Below are 18,176 nucleotides of genomic sequence, written 5' to 3' on the forward strand. Positions count from 1 at the left end.
GGGAAGGAAAAGGGGTTTTGAGCACTTTGTCGTCTTTTGGGGGAGAAATGGGAAAAATGTGCTGTTTGTGTAACTAACTCTTGTTAAAACAGCCTCTCTAGTCGTGTTGAGTGGCTCAGCTTATAGTCTTGGCGTGACTGGTTTATTTCTTGGTAACGCTTTGCTGAAAGAATGGAGGGTTGCTTATTCTTTAAAAGGCTGGCTTTCTGTTTGAGCAAATTTATCGATAACGTATCTATGTAGAAATTCTCTTTTGACAAGTTATTTTGTAAAAGTTATTTCAGGAATTAAAACCTGCATATTTGCGTAGTCATGTTAATGGTCTATCTGTGATGTTTAAGGCTTTTATGTGTAGTTACTGACTTGCTGTGTGAAATTTCTTTCTGCATTTTTGAAGTCTAGTCGAGATTTTTATAGAAGACTGACGCCTCAGAGGAGTCAAACAGATTTCTTTTTACAGGGGCTGTTCTTAATGATGCTTAATGTATTTGTTTTCTTTTGACAGTATTTGTTGATGACAGAAAGGCCTTCGTTGTAAAAGCTGATAGCAAGATATGGCTCACTTTCCTTCTGGGTAAGTAGAAGGAATATGTCAGGGGAAAATAGTGTTCTTTTTACCTTTCTTTCTCTGGAATTGTAAACTGTATCAAAATGTATTTGGAAATATGACTTGGAAAAAAAAACCCAAGCCGTAGCTAATGTTGAAAAGGGACAGTAAATAACTTTCTACCTGGTAAGTTTTGTAAAGCTGTTATTTTAGCAGTTGATGTGGTATCAGAACATTTGTAGGAAAATAATTGTCCAGATATTTATGAATCTCTCCTATCTAGTCATTAATTTCTAGAGGGGAAAAAAAGCACAGCTCATTAAATAATGTAATCAAAACAGCTCTTTTTGTAAGGATTATGTGTGCAAGACCATACAACTGTAGGGGTGTGTAAATTCAGGCGTTATTATCTCTGGGAATATTTTGGAATAAATAGTAAAATGACTAATGGCCGAAGTCTTGGAAAAAACACCTCAAATATTTGCAAAATTAAGTAAGACATGCATTCCTAAAGTTAACAAATGTTAAATAATAGCATATTTGTCAGATGCGCAATTAGATACGCTCTTAAAGGTATTATATTAAAAGACTGTCAGGGTGTTCCAAAGATACTGGTACTATTAATCACACCACCAGTAGTCCTTGTTGCCAAAGGGAGTTTCTTCAGTTTGATGAATTACATTGCAAAGTAGTAGCAGGGAAACAACCCTTAGCTTGCAAACTAATTGATGAATAAACTGTGCCTGAATTGCTTTGCTTACCTTTGTTTATTCAGCATTTCCTAGACTACTAGTTATTTAAATGACATGGAAATGTTAAACTGATGGTCAAAGTTGAAAAAATGCTTTCATTTGATTAGAATTTGAGAGTAGATTAGGTAGAGAACTGTATAATTTCTGGAGTTTGAATTTGACTGTGAAACCCAGATAACCAATTAAATACTTCAGGGAGCTATTTATATTTTTAATAGGAGCAAACCCTTAATAGCAAAGTATGTAATAGCATACAGTATTTGCAGTAGCAGGGAACATACATATACTAAATATGAAATAGTGTTTTTTGTTTAGTTTTAGTGGTATTTGAATTTTTGCTGTTACTTCAACTTTAAAGTCCAGATTTTAAAAACAGAGGCTCCCACAGTTGGAGCTAGTGTTGTTAAAGGGTGTGGATTTTTTTCTGTTAAGAATTATCTCCAATTTATGTGCGACAATAAAGTTGTGAGATTTTCAAGGACATTCTTATACAACACTTTGCCCTATTATGTTGGGTTTTTTTAATATAAAAATGACCATTGAATTGAAGCCTTATTCTTGAAGACATCCTTTCTACATTGCACAGAATCGCACAATGAAACGTCTTGACTAAGTTGCAGAAGTAGTCAATGCTTGCACATTCCTCATTGCTCCCAGTTTTGCTGTATTCCTACCTAGTCACTTTTGGGATACTTGCAAAGTATTTATCAGTTTCTAGTATGTTTCACATCCTGTTGCATTACAGTATCTCAGCATTTGTGGTTCTCTTGGTAAATGAGTTCTGTATATTATAGCTTTATTCTGCAGTATTTAATTTCCGGAATTAGAATGCTTTTTATATGCCACTCATACTGCTTTTCTTGGAACAGAACACAGGCAAAAATAGGAAATCTGAAAAATATACATGATAGCCCCGGTCTGCGAAAATCTGATCATATGCTTTGCTTTTGGGGATTCTTAGGTTGGGTGAGAAAATGCATCTCCAAGTTGAAGTACATAGTAGCTGTATAAGTCTTTGTAGCATTAGGACTGGTATTCCTCTCCTGTCCTCTTCTTCATTCCCTCCACAGTAACGACATTAATGGGATCATAGGAAGGTAATTTAAGAGAGCTGATCTGCATGTTTTCCATCAGAAACTAGCTTAATGTAAGTCTGGATGCAGTCTGTTGAAAAATGTCGATTTGGACTCATAGTGTAAGTCTATGAATTAAGCGCATTGTCTCTTGAAATGTGAGCAATTATATGAATTGCTGTGTGATTATGAAAGGTCTTTGTTTTATACTTGCAATAGAGTGATACTGTGAAGATTTATAAAAATGTGTATGAAATTCTCCAAAAAAACTGTGAATGTATTTACACTTAATGTATTGACTTCAAATAAAACATTTACTGAAGGGAAGAATCAGATTTAAATATATTATTTTCTCTATGAAGTAAGTGGTATGTTTGAATCTGAAGTGTAATTTCCATATTAATACATAAATTACTTGCAATGGTAAAATACTGCCTATTGGCTTATTTGGAACGACATGAATTTGAGATTATGAACAGTACTGGTAGCTAATATGCATTTACTTTGCCTTTACCGTATATTCTTACCTAACATGTAATCTGTCTTAAAACTGATTTTTTTTTTTTTGTTTTTATAATTGGGGTGTGTGTGCATATAAATGTATTTCAGCATCTAATTAGGAATCTTATTGGGAATCTGAGAAATGTTGCTGAGAAATGAAATAATGCCTTGTCCAATTGTGAGACAATAAGTAGTAACTAAGAAGGGTATGGACTGATGTGTTTCTTTTCATACAATTACTGCAAAATGTGTTTGTTATGGAAAATGGTTTGCTGTGTTGCTGATACAGCTAATGTGCTTACCTGGAATTCCATATCATATCCAGATCTGCTCTTCTGAAAGAGGAATTTGCAGCTTTCCATGAGAACTAATGTAAATGTCCTCGGTATAAAAAAACCTCTGCAGCTCCTGAGGCATTCCGAAGACATTAAATTTCCCTTAATGACAACTATACTGAACAATTCTTCAATGATCTTTTTTTCTAGAAAGTATACGTAAAAATGTAAAGTTTTAAATGAGAGCTTGTGGTATTCATTTTCTAACTGAAATCCAGGCTGCTTTATGAGAAAACTACTTCAGTGACTGAAGTGGAGCTGAAAAACTCTTAAGGCAGTTTCAGTGTGGTATTGTACAACCTGAACTACTATGTGAAGTATGTAACTTGAGGTAAATGTTAAATTGTACAGGCAGCTAGTTCAGAAATTCTTTTTCCCTTTAGGTAATTGTTTTTTTTCCTATTTTTTTCTGTCTTACTCAGTTTCACCTCACACATTACTGTACACAAAACTTTAATATTAAAATTTAGGTTCATAATTGTAGTTTGTTTCATTATGACCTCTGGTGACAATGATAACAAGTACTGCCAGCAGCAGCATTGTGGTGACAATGATAACAGGTACTGCCAGCAGCAGCAGTACTTCCAGGCCCTTTGTTGGAGAAACGTGTGGTTTGGGAATATATACTAGGGCATGAAGCATGTATTCAGACCACTCCTCTTCCACATAAATTTAGTAGTTTTGCAAAGGTGTTTTTCTTTCTCTTGTCCCCGCTGCTTTCCAGAAACAGACCGCCATACACATGTAACATGTGGTCCAAACACAAGCGTGTTCACTAACTCTCCGACTATGTTCTGCATCAGTGTGCAGGCATTTGATATATGTTTTACCTATGTGCAAGCAACCTGACCCATTCCGTGTTGTCACGGAGGTGAGGGCTGTGCCTGTCGGAGGTGTGTGCGGATCAGCACCCTGGAGAGGGACACGGTGCTCAGCACCTTCCTGGCTCCCTCTGGGTGCAAGCAAGGGGGGTGGTTGTCCTCTACACTTTTTCTCTGCTCCCTATAGCCTATGTGAATAAGAGGGCTCTACGTTAACCATGGCAGAGAGCCACTGTGTGCCTGGAAGGTGACCAAGACACCTTCAGTCTAGAAGGAGCACCGTCGTCCCTCTAAATGCCTGCCCTTTATCCCTCACTCATGCTGGCTTTGCTTCTGCGGTGAGCTCTGGGTATGTTGTGAATGCTGCCTAAGCAAAATGGAGTGGCTTCTGCTCTCTGTGGATCTTGTCATGCTCAAGAACTCAGAGACCTAGACTGTGTACCCACCTCATTATCATCATTTGTCTTTTCCCTTTATCCGTCAAATTATCTCCCTTGTTCTGTACCTACATGACAACAGTGCAGATAGTCTCCAAATGGACAAATGGAATGTTATTACATGCAGAATCTATCTTTTTTAGCAATTATAGTGTCAATTAGATTTGTCTTGGTTGTGGTAGTCCATTTGAATCTCAGATTTACAGGACAATGTACTCTGTAAGTTAAACTTTATTTTATGAGCTCATTAGGAAAGAAAACAAACAAACGTGACAAACAAGGGCTCAGTCTGCTTTGTACAGACTAGTCTAACATGGGAATTCACTAATTAATCACTTAAGGCATGAGATTTCTAACTGTGTTATTAGTTCTCTAATACACGAACTTGTAACTCCTAGCTTGTGCACCTGTGAGCACAAACAAACGTGACAAACAAGGGCTCAGTCTGCTTTGTACAGACTAGTCTAACATGGGAATTCACTAATTAATCACTTAAGGCATGAGATTTCTAACTGTGTTATTAGTTCTAATTAGTTATTATTACACGAACTTGTAACTCCTAGCTTGTGCACCTGTGAGCAAAACAGTTCCCTAGCCTATGGTGGGAGTGCTTATCCGTCCTCTTCCATCACGGTGCAGGTGTCCCCTGTATCACACCAGGAAGCACAAGAGTCTTAGCAGTCCAGCTGCTACTGGATCTGCTTCAAAAACATTTTGGGTAAGCTGATGTATTTATACCTTCCACCTTGGAAGTTTGGTCTATACCATTTCCATGAGTTAACAGATTCTGAAGAAACTGCCAGGCAATCGATATGTGAAGATTATGGCTGTAGGAGACAGCAAGCTGCAGGTGATAATGGCTGCTCTTTCTGGCCACTGTGTCCTGCCTATGTGTTGTCCTTGCTTTGACCTAACAGTGCTGCTCCTAACATATATCAGGCTTTAGCATGAGCTGTGTGTTAGTCAAAATGTGAGCAGGAGTTAAGTCATCAGTCACAGTAGGTATGTGAAAGATGTTTAAAATATTTATGCTTATTAAAAAATGCTTATAACTCATTTTTCTTAGTGGTAGCTGAAATGGGTGGATTAGATTCTGATGGATCAACTTGAGTGATGCAGGACATGGGTGAGAATACTGCTTATTTTGTGAATACCATCAGCATAACAGCAGATTTTCAAAGAACTGGCCATGAAAGTTAATTCACACGTTCCTGTTCTTCTGGAGGCTGAGTACCTTCCGTGCATCTCTGAAGTAGTATGGTAATGAGTTTAATGAACGTGATTTCATGTTCAGTTATTTAAATATTTGAGTAACTTGACGCCTTTTGTTTCCTTTACAGCTGCTTTTGCAGGAGTCCTACATTGGTAAGATTAAATTTATTGCTTGAGAGTCATACGGTATTTTAAAATAATAAAATTATCATTTTGACTTATATCTAGACAAGCTGTTGGGATAACTTATATTTAGATCTTTCATCTCAAAACCAAATTGTCTGTAAGATGAATAATTCTGTTCTTGGGAAGCTGATGTGAAAGGTTTCTTAAACCTGTTCAGCAAGGAGTGAAACCTCCTTTCCATGTGGAAAATTGTTGCTTAGCTATACAAATTTGGGTGCATTTGCACTAACAGACCTTTTTATTCTCAGTGCATTTGAAAGTCCAGGTAAATCTGTTCAACTTTCTCTTACATGATGCTTATTTAGATTCTGTTTTAATTTCTTAGTTTTACATCATGTTTTCTCTAACCTCTTCAGAGAAGTCTGGCCAGTGTTTTCTTTGTGTATAGAAGAATGGCCTTTCAGCTACTTTTTGTCAACATAATCCTTGTGTTCCATGTTCCGTCCTAATCCTCACCCTTCTTTTTTTGTAGTGTAGACTTGAAATAGAATGGCTTCTGTAGTGATTTTCAACAGCTGCTTTTGCAGAGATAAAAAGTAACAGCTTCTGCCACTCTGTTTTTTGTTTCCTAGCTCAAAAAGAACTATTGATTTTTAGTTGTTTGTTTCTTGCAAATTCCTATTCAAAAGCAGAGTCATGTGCACTGCTCGGTTTCTTTCTTTTTCCATCCTTTCTGGAGATGAAGATGCTCTTGGACATTGCAAGTTTTGCCTCCAAAATGATTTGCATTTTTCCTGGCTTTTTTTTTTCTGCTGTAGTTGCACCTTTATTTAAATATACTTTTGATGGTAAGCTCATCTATATATAATGGCAGATAACTGTACTAAAATACAAGTCATGAAAGATTTTTGTGGAAAAAACATACGCTCCTTGTTATGTGCACCGTTATTTTCACCAGTTTTTAATCTGTGATTCTTTTCATTTGTCAGATATTTACATTTTCTTTCCTAATATGTAGACTTGATAGTTTTAATAGCATTAAACTTATGATCCATAAGCGTCTGCACTTAAGTTAAAATACATTAGAGTATTATAACTAATTCCACAGTAGAACTTAATAAATGCTGTGTGAGTTCATATTTTTTCCATGTAAAATAATCTGAATAGAGGAGAATGTTGGTATGATAGATGAGTAAATTAAAATAGCAGCTTGGAAGTAAACTTTGGGTCTTCATTGAATTTTTTTTGTCAGCTGCTCCTTGGTATATATGACTTAGTACAGGTTCTAAAACTCTTTATTCAGTTTTAACTTTTATTTTTTAACAGGTGTCACATAACAACTCTTTTCGAAAATGACCGTCATTTTTCCCACCTGTCAACGCTAGAAAGAGAAATGGCTTTTCGCACGGAAATGGTTCGATTATGTTTCAATAAAAATTCAGTGATTGGAAAACTTCTGTCTGTAATCTTGTGATTGTGGGCTTTCCAAAATTTCTTAATACCTTCTGGATAAGTAAATACATTGATATCTTGCAGCTAACATGTGTTACACTTTTACATGCAGAGCATTTGTGTGTCTTGCAGCTGATCGCTGTGAATGTATTTCTTCACAGTTCACTTAAAATGTAATTTTAAAGTATGATTCTAGAGGACCTAAAATACAAAACTGCAAGTACCTTGTAGTTTACTTTCCATTATAGTCTTGTTATGCGGCCTTTTAAAAAACTTTTTTTAATTAATAAATGTTTGCATACGTATACACCTTTTGGCTGCTCTTTTGTTGAGAATTGCAGAGTACTATGCTAGTGCATAGTTACCAGCCCAAATGAAAGATTTTCAGATGTGCTATGAAACAAGGTGGAAGGAAAAGCATGTTGCTTGTTTCAGTGGTATTAATAGAAGAGATTTGAAAAACTGGATAGTTATCTTGAATAATTTTCTCCTATTTGTTATATTACAAAATTTGATTTAAAAATGAAGCTTGTATGTGGCAGTTCATAAAGCAGAAGTCACCTCTTTAATTGTAAATAATGATTCTGCTCTCCTGTAGGGTCTTTATTATTCCTACTTCAAGATCATTATTGAGGCACCATCATTTTGGAATGGAGTATGGGCAATTATGAATGACAGAATAACTGAATATCCTTTAGTGATTAACACCTTACAAAGGTTCAATCTTTACCCAGAGGTGAGCTATGTTTTAAAAATAATACCTTCTGATAAATCTTTGGTTTCTTTAGATTTGACTACGAATTGCTAAGAAATGTTACTTTGGAAAATGTGGTTGTAAGGATACAGTGACTAATAAAGTGTTGCTTAAGTACTGTATTTTACTTCCAGATTTAAAATGAGAAAGTTACTTCATACATTGTGATCAATTCTCGGACTTCAAGTATGTCCAATCAAATGCGAATACTTTCTAGATCTTACTATTTCATGCCCTCAAGTTGCAATCAAATTTTATACTACTTGTCTTTTTTTTATCCTTTTCACTGAAAGCATGTAAATTGCTCACATTGTGTACTTCAGGAAATATGACATATGAAACATCAGTAGTATGTGACAATAATGCCTGCAGTGATACAGGTACTGAGAGTTTATTTTGGTTTGCATTTTGTGTAGGACAATGAACTAACGCATCACAGTTTACTGTGGCCCTAAAATCCATAAATGGTAATAGTTTACTTACATGTTGCAGAAGAAATTCCTATGTAGAAGACTGCCTGCTTTTATTTTGTACTTAATGTTAGACTTACCTGGTTGGATTACATTCCTGCTCTGATTTTTTTCTTTTGTCACTAAAAAGAATGTGTCTTTAAATCAAAAAATGTTTGGTTTTCTCTCTCTTGTGGTTTTGCCAGTGTGTCTCAAACATTTTTGCAAAGGGAGAACTCCTTTGTTTAATGTATGTTTCTGTGACTTCATGTGTCAGCAACAGCTTGTTTTTTACAGAACCAAGGACTAATAATGGCTGTAATTGTTGGGTAATAGCATTTATACTCATTCTCCTACTCTGTCGGAACAGAGCTATTTTCAGGAACTGTATGTGTAAGAGTTCTCGGCACGCATGTATTTATACAGCTTGCATGTAGTGGTTTCATTTGTTTCTTAATTCCTTGCTCTGGAAGAGCTAAATGCTATAGATGAGTGCTTTTTATTACCCTCTTCCTGGTTTTGGGTTTGAATTTTTTTATTTTGTATTTGAATACTCTAAAGTTATTTTCTTTAGCTGAGAAGGATTTATTTACTTCAGCTATATTCTGACTTGCAAAAATCAAAGGTAACTGGTCAAATGAACTTGCTCGTAGAGAATCGTCAGTATCACCATGAAAGATGACTAAGCAAATTGGATGATGAAATCAAAACAAGAACAATCAGATATAGTGGCTGACATTCTGTAAGAACATTAGGTAGATTGCTGTGCAAAATGTGTAGGCTTGTCTGTTCATTCAGAGATTTCTAGGATCATACTGGCTCATAGAACTTGGTGATAAGGTATTAATTCATTCATCTTTTCTGTGCCTGTGTGGGCATGCAAAGCAGACAGATAGTCTCCTCTCCTTTCAGTCATTTGTGCTTTGTTGTCTAGCCTTCCTGTAAATATTTTTTTTTTTTAAAGTTTATTTCTTGAGTGCTCTTGTTTCCACATAACATCTATAAACTGTCAATAGGTGCAACTTGACATTTGAAGTATGTTCTCCAAATATATCTAATTTTACCTTTGATTATAATGGGGCTGGGTGGTGGGAAGATGCTTGTGGATTTATTTGTTGGCAGTGAAATTTTTCCTTCTGGTATTTAGTATCCGGTCATGTTTTCTGAAAGTGTTTCATTTCCTTTTGATATTTTAGGATCTTTGCAGCTCTTTTAGCCCAATAATAGCATTAAGGCTGAATTTTAATAAAATGTTTGTTTGTTTGTTTAGCGGATTTCACAATTAATTGCATCAAAATTAACCTTGAAATCCTGTTACTAAACAGGATGTTAAATCCATTAAGAAAAGTAGAACAATTTACTTGCGTGTACAGCCAGTACTAGTCATGAAAACTTCAAAAGAAGGAAAAAAAAAAAAAGGTAAAGAAAGTCCATAGCAGTCACTACATCTTCTGTGTAAATTATAAATATAAGCAGTTAAAAATATCTGTCGAAAGCAACAAGTCAGTCTTTGTAGTTGTACAATATTATAGTCCCAAAAAAGTCTTGATTTTCCAGGTTTTTGCTGCATAGTCAGGTTGTTTCAGTAGTTGTGGTGGTGTTTTCGTCTGTGATACCTGATGGAAAATGGCAGAGAGATAATGTGTTTCAGTTCTGTTGCGGAGAGATAACGTGGTGTTCACTCTTTGGCTCTTCATCGTTACGGAACAGTTGATATTTCTGTGTGTGGCAGTGATGATGAAAATTGGAGTGGGAGTGATGAGTGTTGCAAAGACCCGTGTACTTGGTGTTAAAATGCTTGCTCGAAGGCAACTAGTAGAAGGGAGTGACGCTCGGCCCCTAGAGATTTCCTGGGTCTGAGAGCCAGTCTTCTGTTTTCCAAGTTTTGCATTTGCTGCCTCACATGATATCGGACAGTAGAAATTCCAAAAATGCCATTGTTCTCTAATTGACCTAGTAATTTTCTACTATTGATTTGATTCTGGTTTTATGCCCATGTTAATTGTTACATGTAAAGTAGCTTTTGGCAAAAAAAATGTCTGTGTTTTGCGTGAAATACCTAACCTTTTTATGGAGTATTTATGTGTGGTAACATCTGCAGCTGACATGGGCATTTGTGACATAAAAAGGTTAAGTTGATAAATTAATAAATTTTTTTTGGTGCAGCATTGGTTCAGCAAGAGTGTTCTCTGTGCTTAGGGTAATGTCTGCTTCACAGCTGGTGGTGCAAATATGCTAGACGGATGTCTCTAAGCTGTCATATGCATTCTATTGGCAGTTTACAAACCACATTCAGGTGATAAGAGGAAAGATTTGTATTTGGTTCCCCAGTCCTGTCATTCCCTATCTGGAGATGGGGCAAGTGTCTCGTTTATATATGCACACATGCACAGTCAGAAGTGCCAGGGCACAGGTGTTCAGAAAGCCTCCAGGAATCCAGGATAGTGTACTTTTTGCAGGACACAACATTGAGGCAGGGAGTCTTGGTCTAGAAAGGTGTAGTTGTATTTTAAATATACAAGATTTGCATTGTGAGAGTGTAGAAGCCACAGATGAAATGAGTCATGATGATTGGAGCCTTGGTATTAAAAATTAATGAATTATAGCATCACAGAACAGTTGGGCTGGAAGGGATGTCTGAAGATATCTAGTCTCAACACTGTGCTTGACGCAGGGTGAAGTAGAGACCAGGTTGCTCAGGGCCATCTCTGGTTTCGAATATCTCTACCTCTAGGCAACCTGTTCCAGTGTTTGACCACCCTCAAAGTAAAAAAGGGTTTTTCTTATGTATAAGTGGAATTTGCTGTATTTCTGTTTGTGCTTTTCAGCTCTTGTCTTGTCAATCAAAAAGAGTTTGTCTTGGTCGTCTTTGCTCTATATTCTTCCTGTCTTGGGCAGCCCAGAACTGGACTCAGCACTGGAGATATGGTCTTAGCAGTGCTGAGTAGAGTGGAAGGATCACCTTTCTTGTCCTGGTGACATACAACTGAGGATACATTTGGCTTTATTTGCAACACGGGCTTATTGCTGGCTCAAGTACAACTTTTCCACCAGGACTCACAGGTCCTTTTCTGAAGAACTGCTTTCAAGGTGGTTAACTCCAGTCTGTACTGGTGCATGGTAGTGTTCTCCCTGGTGCAGGACTTTGCATTCACCTTTTGTGAGATTCCTGTTGGCCCATTTCTCTAACCTGTTGAGGTCCCTCCGAATGGCAACACCAAGTGTCAACTGCTCCTTCCAATTTTGTATCGTGTGCAAACTTGCTGAGGATGTTCTTGTGTGCCATCATCTAGTCATGATAAAAATGCCAACAGAATTGGCACCAGATTAAAAAAAGCATCCAGAGTTGTCCCCTCATCTACCAAGACAGTCATCTCAGAAGGTTGTGAAGCTGGGCAGATATGATTTCCCCTTTGTAAATCCATGCTGACCACTTCCAATCACTTTTTTGTCCTTAGCATGTTTGGAAGTGGTTTCCAGGAGGATTTTACGCCATCACATCCTTGGGTATCAAGGTGTAATTCCCCAGGTTTCCTTCTTGCCTTTCTTGAAGATAGAAGTACATAATGAGTTTTATTAATTAGATGGGGAAAGAAAAGAGGGATTCATCCTTCTTGTACATGTTTTCTGTCACACAGGGCTGAGACAGCTAATACTGCAGTGGTGAAATGTATCTCCAATCTGGGAAGCCCTGCGTTATAACTTTCAAAGCAGCTCAACTGGAATGGCCACATTACTCATTTATGAACTCTATGAAGTCAGTTATATCCTGACAGAATAGCTTAGTAATGTTAACTAGTGACTCTGCCGTGAAATGAATCATCATTTTTCTTTGTGTAAAATACTGATGTTTTCTGTGTCAGGTATTGAGATGTAATTTGGTTTTTGTTATGACCTTTGCATGGAAAATGGAAATGCTGTCTTACATTGCACCTGGAAGCCCTTTCTAATGCATGCTTAAATTGAACCTATCAGACTTTGTCTGAGTAAAAACCCTAAAGATTTGGTACGTTAATATTCTTGTCAGGTAGAAAAAAATTAATTTGCCTTAATGGATTTAATTCAGCTGTCTTTTGTCAACAAAATCTGGGATTTTAATGTCTGGTAAACAAAAATAGTTAAATGGAGAACCTTTCAGACAATATTGAATTGTATAATTTTTTCAAATATTTCAGCTTGATGCATGAAATTATTTCTGTTCTAAAGCAGGCATAATTTTAGTCTATTAATGAACACTTGGTCTATGATGCCTTTAGGAAATTATGGTCAAAAATGCTAAGTAGTTGAGATAAATTCTGAGTTTAAAAAACATCCTGGATGAGGGATGTTTGTTGTCATGAGAGGTTACCTTGGGCAATGCGCTAATCTCAAAGTTCCTTTTCAGAAACTTGAAATCCTGTTTTCCACCTAGGTGGTCCTGGCCAGCTGGTACCGCATATATATTGCCTTTATGGATTTCCTTGGTGTACCAACAAAGACATGTTGGACTGTAAACAGAGGAAAAGGGCTTAGTCCTGTTGAAAGCTGCGAGGGTGAGTTGTGTTTTATTCTAGTTTCTTCCTGGAAGCATATAATTGTAGCTTTATATATTTCAGAAGTAATAAATATTCCTGTGTCTTTATCACTGACTTGCTGTCATTTGGCTAAGCCTGTGTTTTTGGCAGGTTCACAACATAAGTGAGAAGCACAAAAAAGATACTTTTAAGAGCACCTGGGTGAGAATGTAGGCTTTGCTTATTATGTAGCTCCTCCTACCTACGTTGAATTTCTATACTGCACTTCAAAACTTTACTGTTGTATTATGAGCCTTCATAATGATGGACTGATACAAAGAATAAGATGTCCAAAATGTAGTTGGAGGGCACATGTATCAAATTTTTGTAGCTTCTGTAGAATCCCCAATACATTCCAGGTTCCTACATTTCAAAACCTTACCCTCTGGATTTCCTCCTCTAACTACAACTTCAGGAGTAGGGAGGAAGCAGAAAAAGATACAGAAAAAGCTACAATGCGTCCTTATGGATAAATCTTGTGTAGTGATTCTGCTGGGAAGAATCCCCTTCCTCTAGTGACCTACTGTTCAGCATAAGAATTTCAATCTTACATGTTAAGTTGAATACCAAAGCTTGGATGCTGCCACTTTTTGTTTGGGTTTGTTGTTTTTTTTTTTTTTCACATTTAAAGTATTGGCTTGTCAAGTAAGTATTATGCAATAAAAATACCTTGCCGAGAAATGCTTTAGAGATGTTCTACAGTCTGTTAAAGCTGAATGATAGATGGTAGCTTGTGAAGTTGTTTCATTTTATCATTTAAAATGTCTTTGTGTGGTGACAAGTTAGCATTTTTCCTTTGCACAAAGGCAATAAGAACTTTCTTCAGAGCTTGAATGATTCACTTTCTCTAATTTTGTCAGAAGCAATAAACAGTGAATAAAGGTATAACTTTTCATTCCTGTTTTTTTGTAAAAACAAAACCAAACCAACAAAAACACCAACTATTGAGACTACCATGGTTGGTGAGCATATAATCATGTTACTTTTAGAGAACTGTCTTGCTGTGTTTTCAGCAGTGGCAAATAATTATTTCTGCATATGAAACTATCAAATTTTGCTACCTTCTCTGTAATGAATGAGGCTTTTTATGCTGTACTGCTGAAATTATTAGAGCCAGCAGGGTTTAAAGAAATAATGGGAAAGAGAATAAAACAGAAGTGTGAACACAGAAGTGTTTGTGAAACTGAAAGATTTGTGTTATTGGAAAATCTCTCAGCTTTTAATGAAACAAAGAAAGCAAAGAGCATTGTGTGTGGTATGTTTAAAGATGGATTTACTCCTGCAAGAGATGGGAAGCAGGAGTATAGGAAGTACAAACCTCTTCTAAAAAGCTCTATGAAGTCAAAACATTGTCTGTAGAGAATGTTTTTAGTGATGCTTATGCCTTCTATACATTGCAGGGTTTTCTTTACAGTTAATGCTTCCCTCTTGGCTTGTTCTGTTGCTGACTGCCACAATGCTGTGTCTCCCCCTCCTCTTTTTTCCTTTTATTTTCAGAAGTGTAGTCTTCCAGTTGAATCTCCACAATAATCTCTGACATAAACTTTTTTTTGTTATCTCTTTCTGTATGTATATTAAGGTAATGTGCTGTATTGTACTGATTGTATGGTGGTTTATAAGCAATATGATCTTTCTTCTATATTTGACAATGTGTTAACTGTTTGTTTGTTAGGGTTGGGAGACCCTGCTTCCTTTTATGTTGCTGTGATTTTTCTTTTGAATGGATTAATGATGTCACTGTTCTTCATATACGGTACATACCTCAGGTAAGGCAGTTGAGACTGAGCTATTTAGTTGGTACTAGCTGTCAGATTTTATATTAAATTTTTAAAAGTGGATGCTAAAATATCTTTATGGGTATTTCGGATTTGTTTGTACAATAGTAGTGCTTTTTATTACATATACATTGTCACTAAAAAATTACTGGGATAGAGAAGGTTGTTGCTTAAAATAAATAACAATGCCAGAAAAAGTTGTGGAAAATTCAGTGAAATGGTATCTCTTTGCTACCATGGGGTTGTAGATAAAACTAAATACTATGCAGGTTTTAAACAGCTTTTGACAGGTTTGTGCTCTTCAAATTATGAGTGTAACTTGTTTTTAAATAATGCTTGAATGACAGTATACTTTTAACCAAGATTGGAGTTTCGCAATGCTTTGCCTCAAGTCATATTGCATTTCTTTCAATTTTAATTTAGCTGGAAAGGTAAAATATTTTTTAAGATAATGCATTCTCTTGGAGACATGTATACACTTCCCTATTTCTGTGAATTTCTGTTTTCAGTATCTGTCCTTAAATTTCAGGAACTGTAATCCACTTTCATACAAAACCAGGCTTGCATTCAGCAGAAAAACAGAAGTGGAAATATTTTTTCTGTTTACCTCTATTTTAATTTGTCAGTTTTGCAAAAAAGCAAAAGACTGTTACGTTTTCCTCTTAGAGATGTGATTGTTTTTCCCCTTCACTCCTTGGCTTCACTGTCTTTTGTTCTCTTACTGCTCTCTCTGAAGCATGTGCTGATAGTTCAAATAAAGGATGGTGCAGGGCAGGAGCTGACAGTGTGGGCAAAGCATATATGTTTCTGTTTCTTAACATAGGAAATTAATGCCTCATGTTTTGAGGAAGTAGATAACCGAATATTCATATCATTACCTTTTCATTTTTCTCTTAAGGGAGGTGTATGGAAACCCACATTTTATATGTTAATGTTATTCAAAAATCAGTAAGGTCTTAATTTCTCAGTACTTTCCTCAGACTTGAGCTGTGTTGAATATAAATAACTACTGAGTATTGCTAGTAATTCAGTTTTTAATATAAATGATCTGCAGCGTAGGTAGACAAGATAACCAGAATATAAATGCAGTTCTGTCAAGGTATAAGCTGTTAGCTGTCTGGGGTTATGAAAAATAACAAGTTGACTATGAAGTTTCCTGCAGGTAGGATTTTGATCTTGTTTGTTTATTTATTCTGAAGAATATTCATAGTTGGATACCAGATCTAGATGACTGCCTAGCTATTATGGCTGTTTCAAGGTTCTTAGTCAAAGTAAGCCAGAATATTTAGGCTTTTTCATAAGGTGTGAAAAATAAAAGAACTGAATCTGGAGTAATGCAGTTCTACTACACTGAAGTAGAATAGGCATAAGTCTCCTTCATAAAGTTGATTTGTTTCTGCTATGCATTTTGAAAGGTTTTTTTCACAGCCTGACTGATTTGATAGTGGGAAACCGTCCTCTAGTGTTCTCTCCATGTTTTCATTCCTGAATTTGTTAGCAGTAATAATCTCAAGCTTACATAATTGTTTTTTCTAGGGTGTTTTTTTTTGGTCTTCCTATATGTTCATAGAATGTGTAATCCTTTTATTTCAGCCTTTACTTGCTTTTAGTCTCTTTGCAACTTTGACTAGAGATGGAAGGTGATAGGAGAGTGGAAGACCACTTTCTTATCATTATTTTCCAAGCTAGCATGTGTTGTCACACCTGTGCTCGCTGTACTCTATAATGAGCTTGTTCAAAGCCAGCAGAAAGCTAGTTGCTTTTGTAGAACTAGTTTTTTGCTGTAGGACTAGTTTTTGCTGTTTAGCTCCCTTAACCAATTTCCCCACAAGGTTAGAAGATTGCCAGACATAGGATGTCCCTGCCCTAGCACTCTGTCTATAGTGTATGGTTATGCAATTGCACTTGGGAATCTTAGATGATGCAAGCTGGTCTCAAGCCCTGGAGCATTCTCTGGTAAGATAACTGAAGCAATATGGTGATAACTGAGGCAATCTGCCTCTTTTTAGGTTTTTTTTTTTATGGACAAAGGAGTGGCATTTGGATGATTAGTACTTTATGCAATTGTAAGATTTTGCCTCCTCCCAACCTTCCCTGCCTCTCTATTGTAGTCGAGGAACACAATACTTAAGATGATTGTCAAATACTGACTTTGAGGAACTACCAGTAAATTTCCCCTATCTCCTTCTGACAGTACTTTTTCAGTATTTTGTTTCTTGCATGTCAATCAACAATGAATTACAGCATTTCCCCAGCTGACTTTAAGCTTCAGCTTATTGTACCTGGGGAGTCAAAAGACTATTATTTCATTATTCCAGAGCTGACTCTACAAGACAAAGTGTAACTGTTCAGGCCATCTGCACTTCTTTAAAAATTACTATTTATTAAATTTAGATTATTCTGTATTAAACATCAGGGAAGTAGGTTCCAATGAAATCTTCCTGAGGGTAGGAAGGCTCTACAGAGGTATCTGGACAGGCTGGATCGATGGGCTGAGGCCAATTGTATGAGGTTCAAGCAGGCCAAGTGCCAGGTTCTGCACTTGGGTTACAACACCCCCCTGCAGCACTACAGGCTTGAAGAAGAGTGGCTGGAAAGCTGCCTGGCAGAAAAGGATCTGGGGGTATTGGTTGACGGCTGGCTGAATACGAGCCAGCAGTGTGCCCAGGTGGGCCAAGAAGGCCAGTAGCGGGCTTGTATCAGAAATAGTGTGGCCAGCAGGACTAGGGAAGTGATCATGTCCCCCCTGTATTCGGCACTAGTAAGGCTGCACCTTTAATACTGTGTTCAGTTTTGGGCCCCTCACCATAAGAAAGACAATGAGGTGCTGGAGCGTGTCCAGAGAAGGGGAACAAAGCTGGTGAAGGGTCTAGAGCACAAGCCTTATGAGGAGCGGCTGAGGGAACGGGGGTTGTTCAGCCTGGAGAAAAGGAGGCTGAGGGGAGACCTCATCGGTCTCTACAACTACCTGAGAGGAGGTTGTAGTGAGGTGGGTCTCAGTCTCTTCTCCCAAGTGACAAGCAAGGAACAAGAGGAAACAGCCTCAAGTTGCCCCAGGGGAGGTTTAGATTGGATATTAGGAAAAATTTCTTCACTGAAAGGGTTATCAAGCATTGGACCGGGCTTCCCAGGGAAGTGGTTGAGTCAACATCCCTGGAGGTATTTGAAAGATTTGTAGATGTGGTGCTGAGGGACTTGGTTTAGCGGTAGTTTTGGCAGTTCTAGATTAACAGTTGCACTCGATGATTTTGAAGGTCTTTTCCAACCTAAACAGTTCTATGGTTCTATGAAGGGCATGCACTTCACCAAGTATGGTATGGGAGTTTCGGTGGAGTTATCCTTTATCTTTTATATTGGCACAGAAAGGCTTAACTACTGTATTTCCTACA

General features: G+C 36.9%; 1 protein-coding gene across 1 annotated transcript in view; it reads left to right on the forward strand.

Moving 5' to 3' along the window:
• DPY19L1 (dpy-19-like 1 (C. elegans)) overlaps positions 1 to 18,176 on the forward strand; it is a gene marked incomplete at its 3' end in the record, with an annotated part of 36,905 nt that overhangs the window by 2,774 nt on the left and 15,955 nt on the right. The window contains exons 2-7 of the mRNA XM_009880081.1: positions 506 to 574; positions 5,807 to 5,831; positions 7,131 to 7,218; positions 7,855 to 7,992; positions 12,871 to 12,991; positions 14,685 to 14,778. Of these exons, the coding sequence (XP_009878383.1) occupies positions 506 to 574; positions 5,807 to 5,831; positions 7,131 to 7,218; positions 7,855 to 7,992; positions 12,871 to 12,991; positions 14,685 to 14,778 (535 nt within the window). The remainder of the gene's footprint in view (positions 1 to 505; positions 575 to 5,806; positions 5,832 to 7,130; positions 7,219 to 7,854; positions 7,993 to 12,870; positions 12,992 to 14,684; positions 14,779 to 18,176) is intronic.

Source organism: Charadrius vociferus, unplaced genomic scaffold (assembly GCF_000708025.1).
Source record: "Charadrius vociferus isolate BGI_N301 unplaced genomic scaffold, ASM70802v2 scaffold760, whole genome shotgun sequence".
Lineage (NCBI taxonomy): Eukaryota > Metazoa > Chordata > Aves > Charadriiformes > Charadriidae > Charadrius > Charadrius vociferus.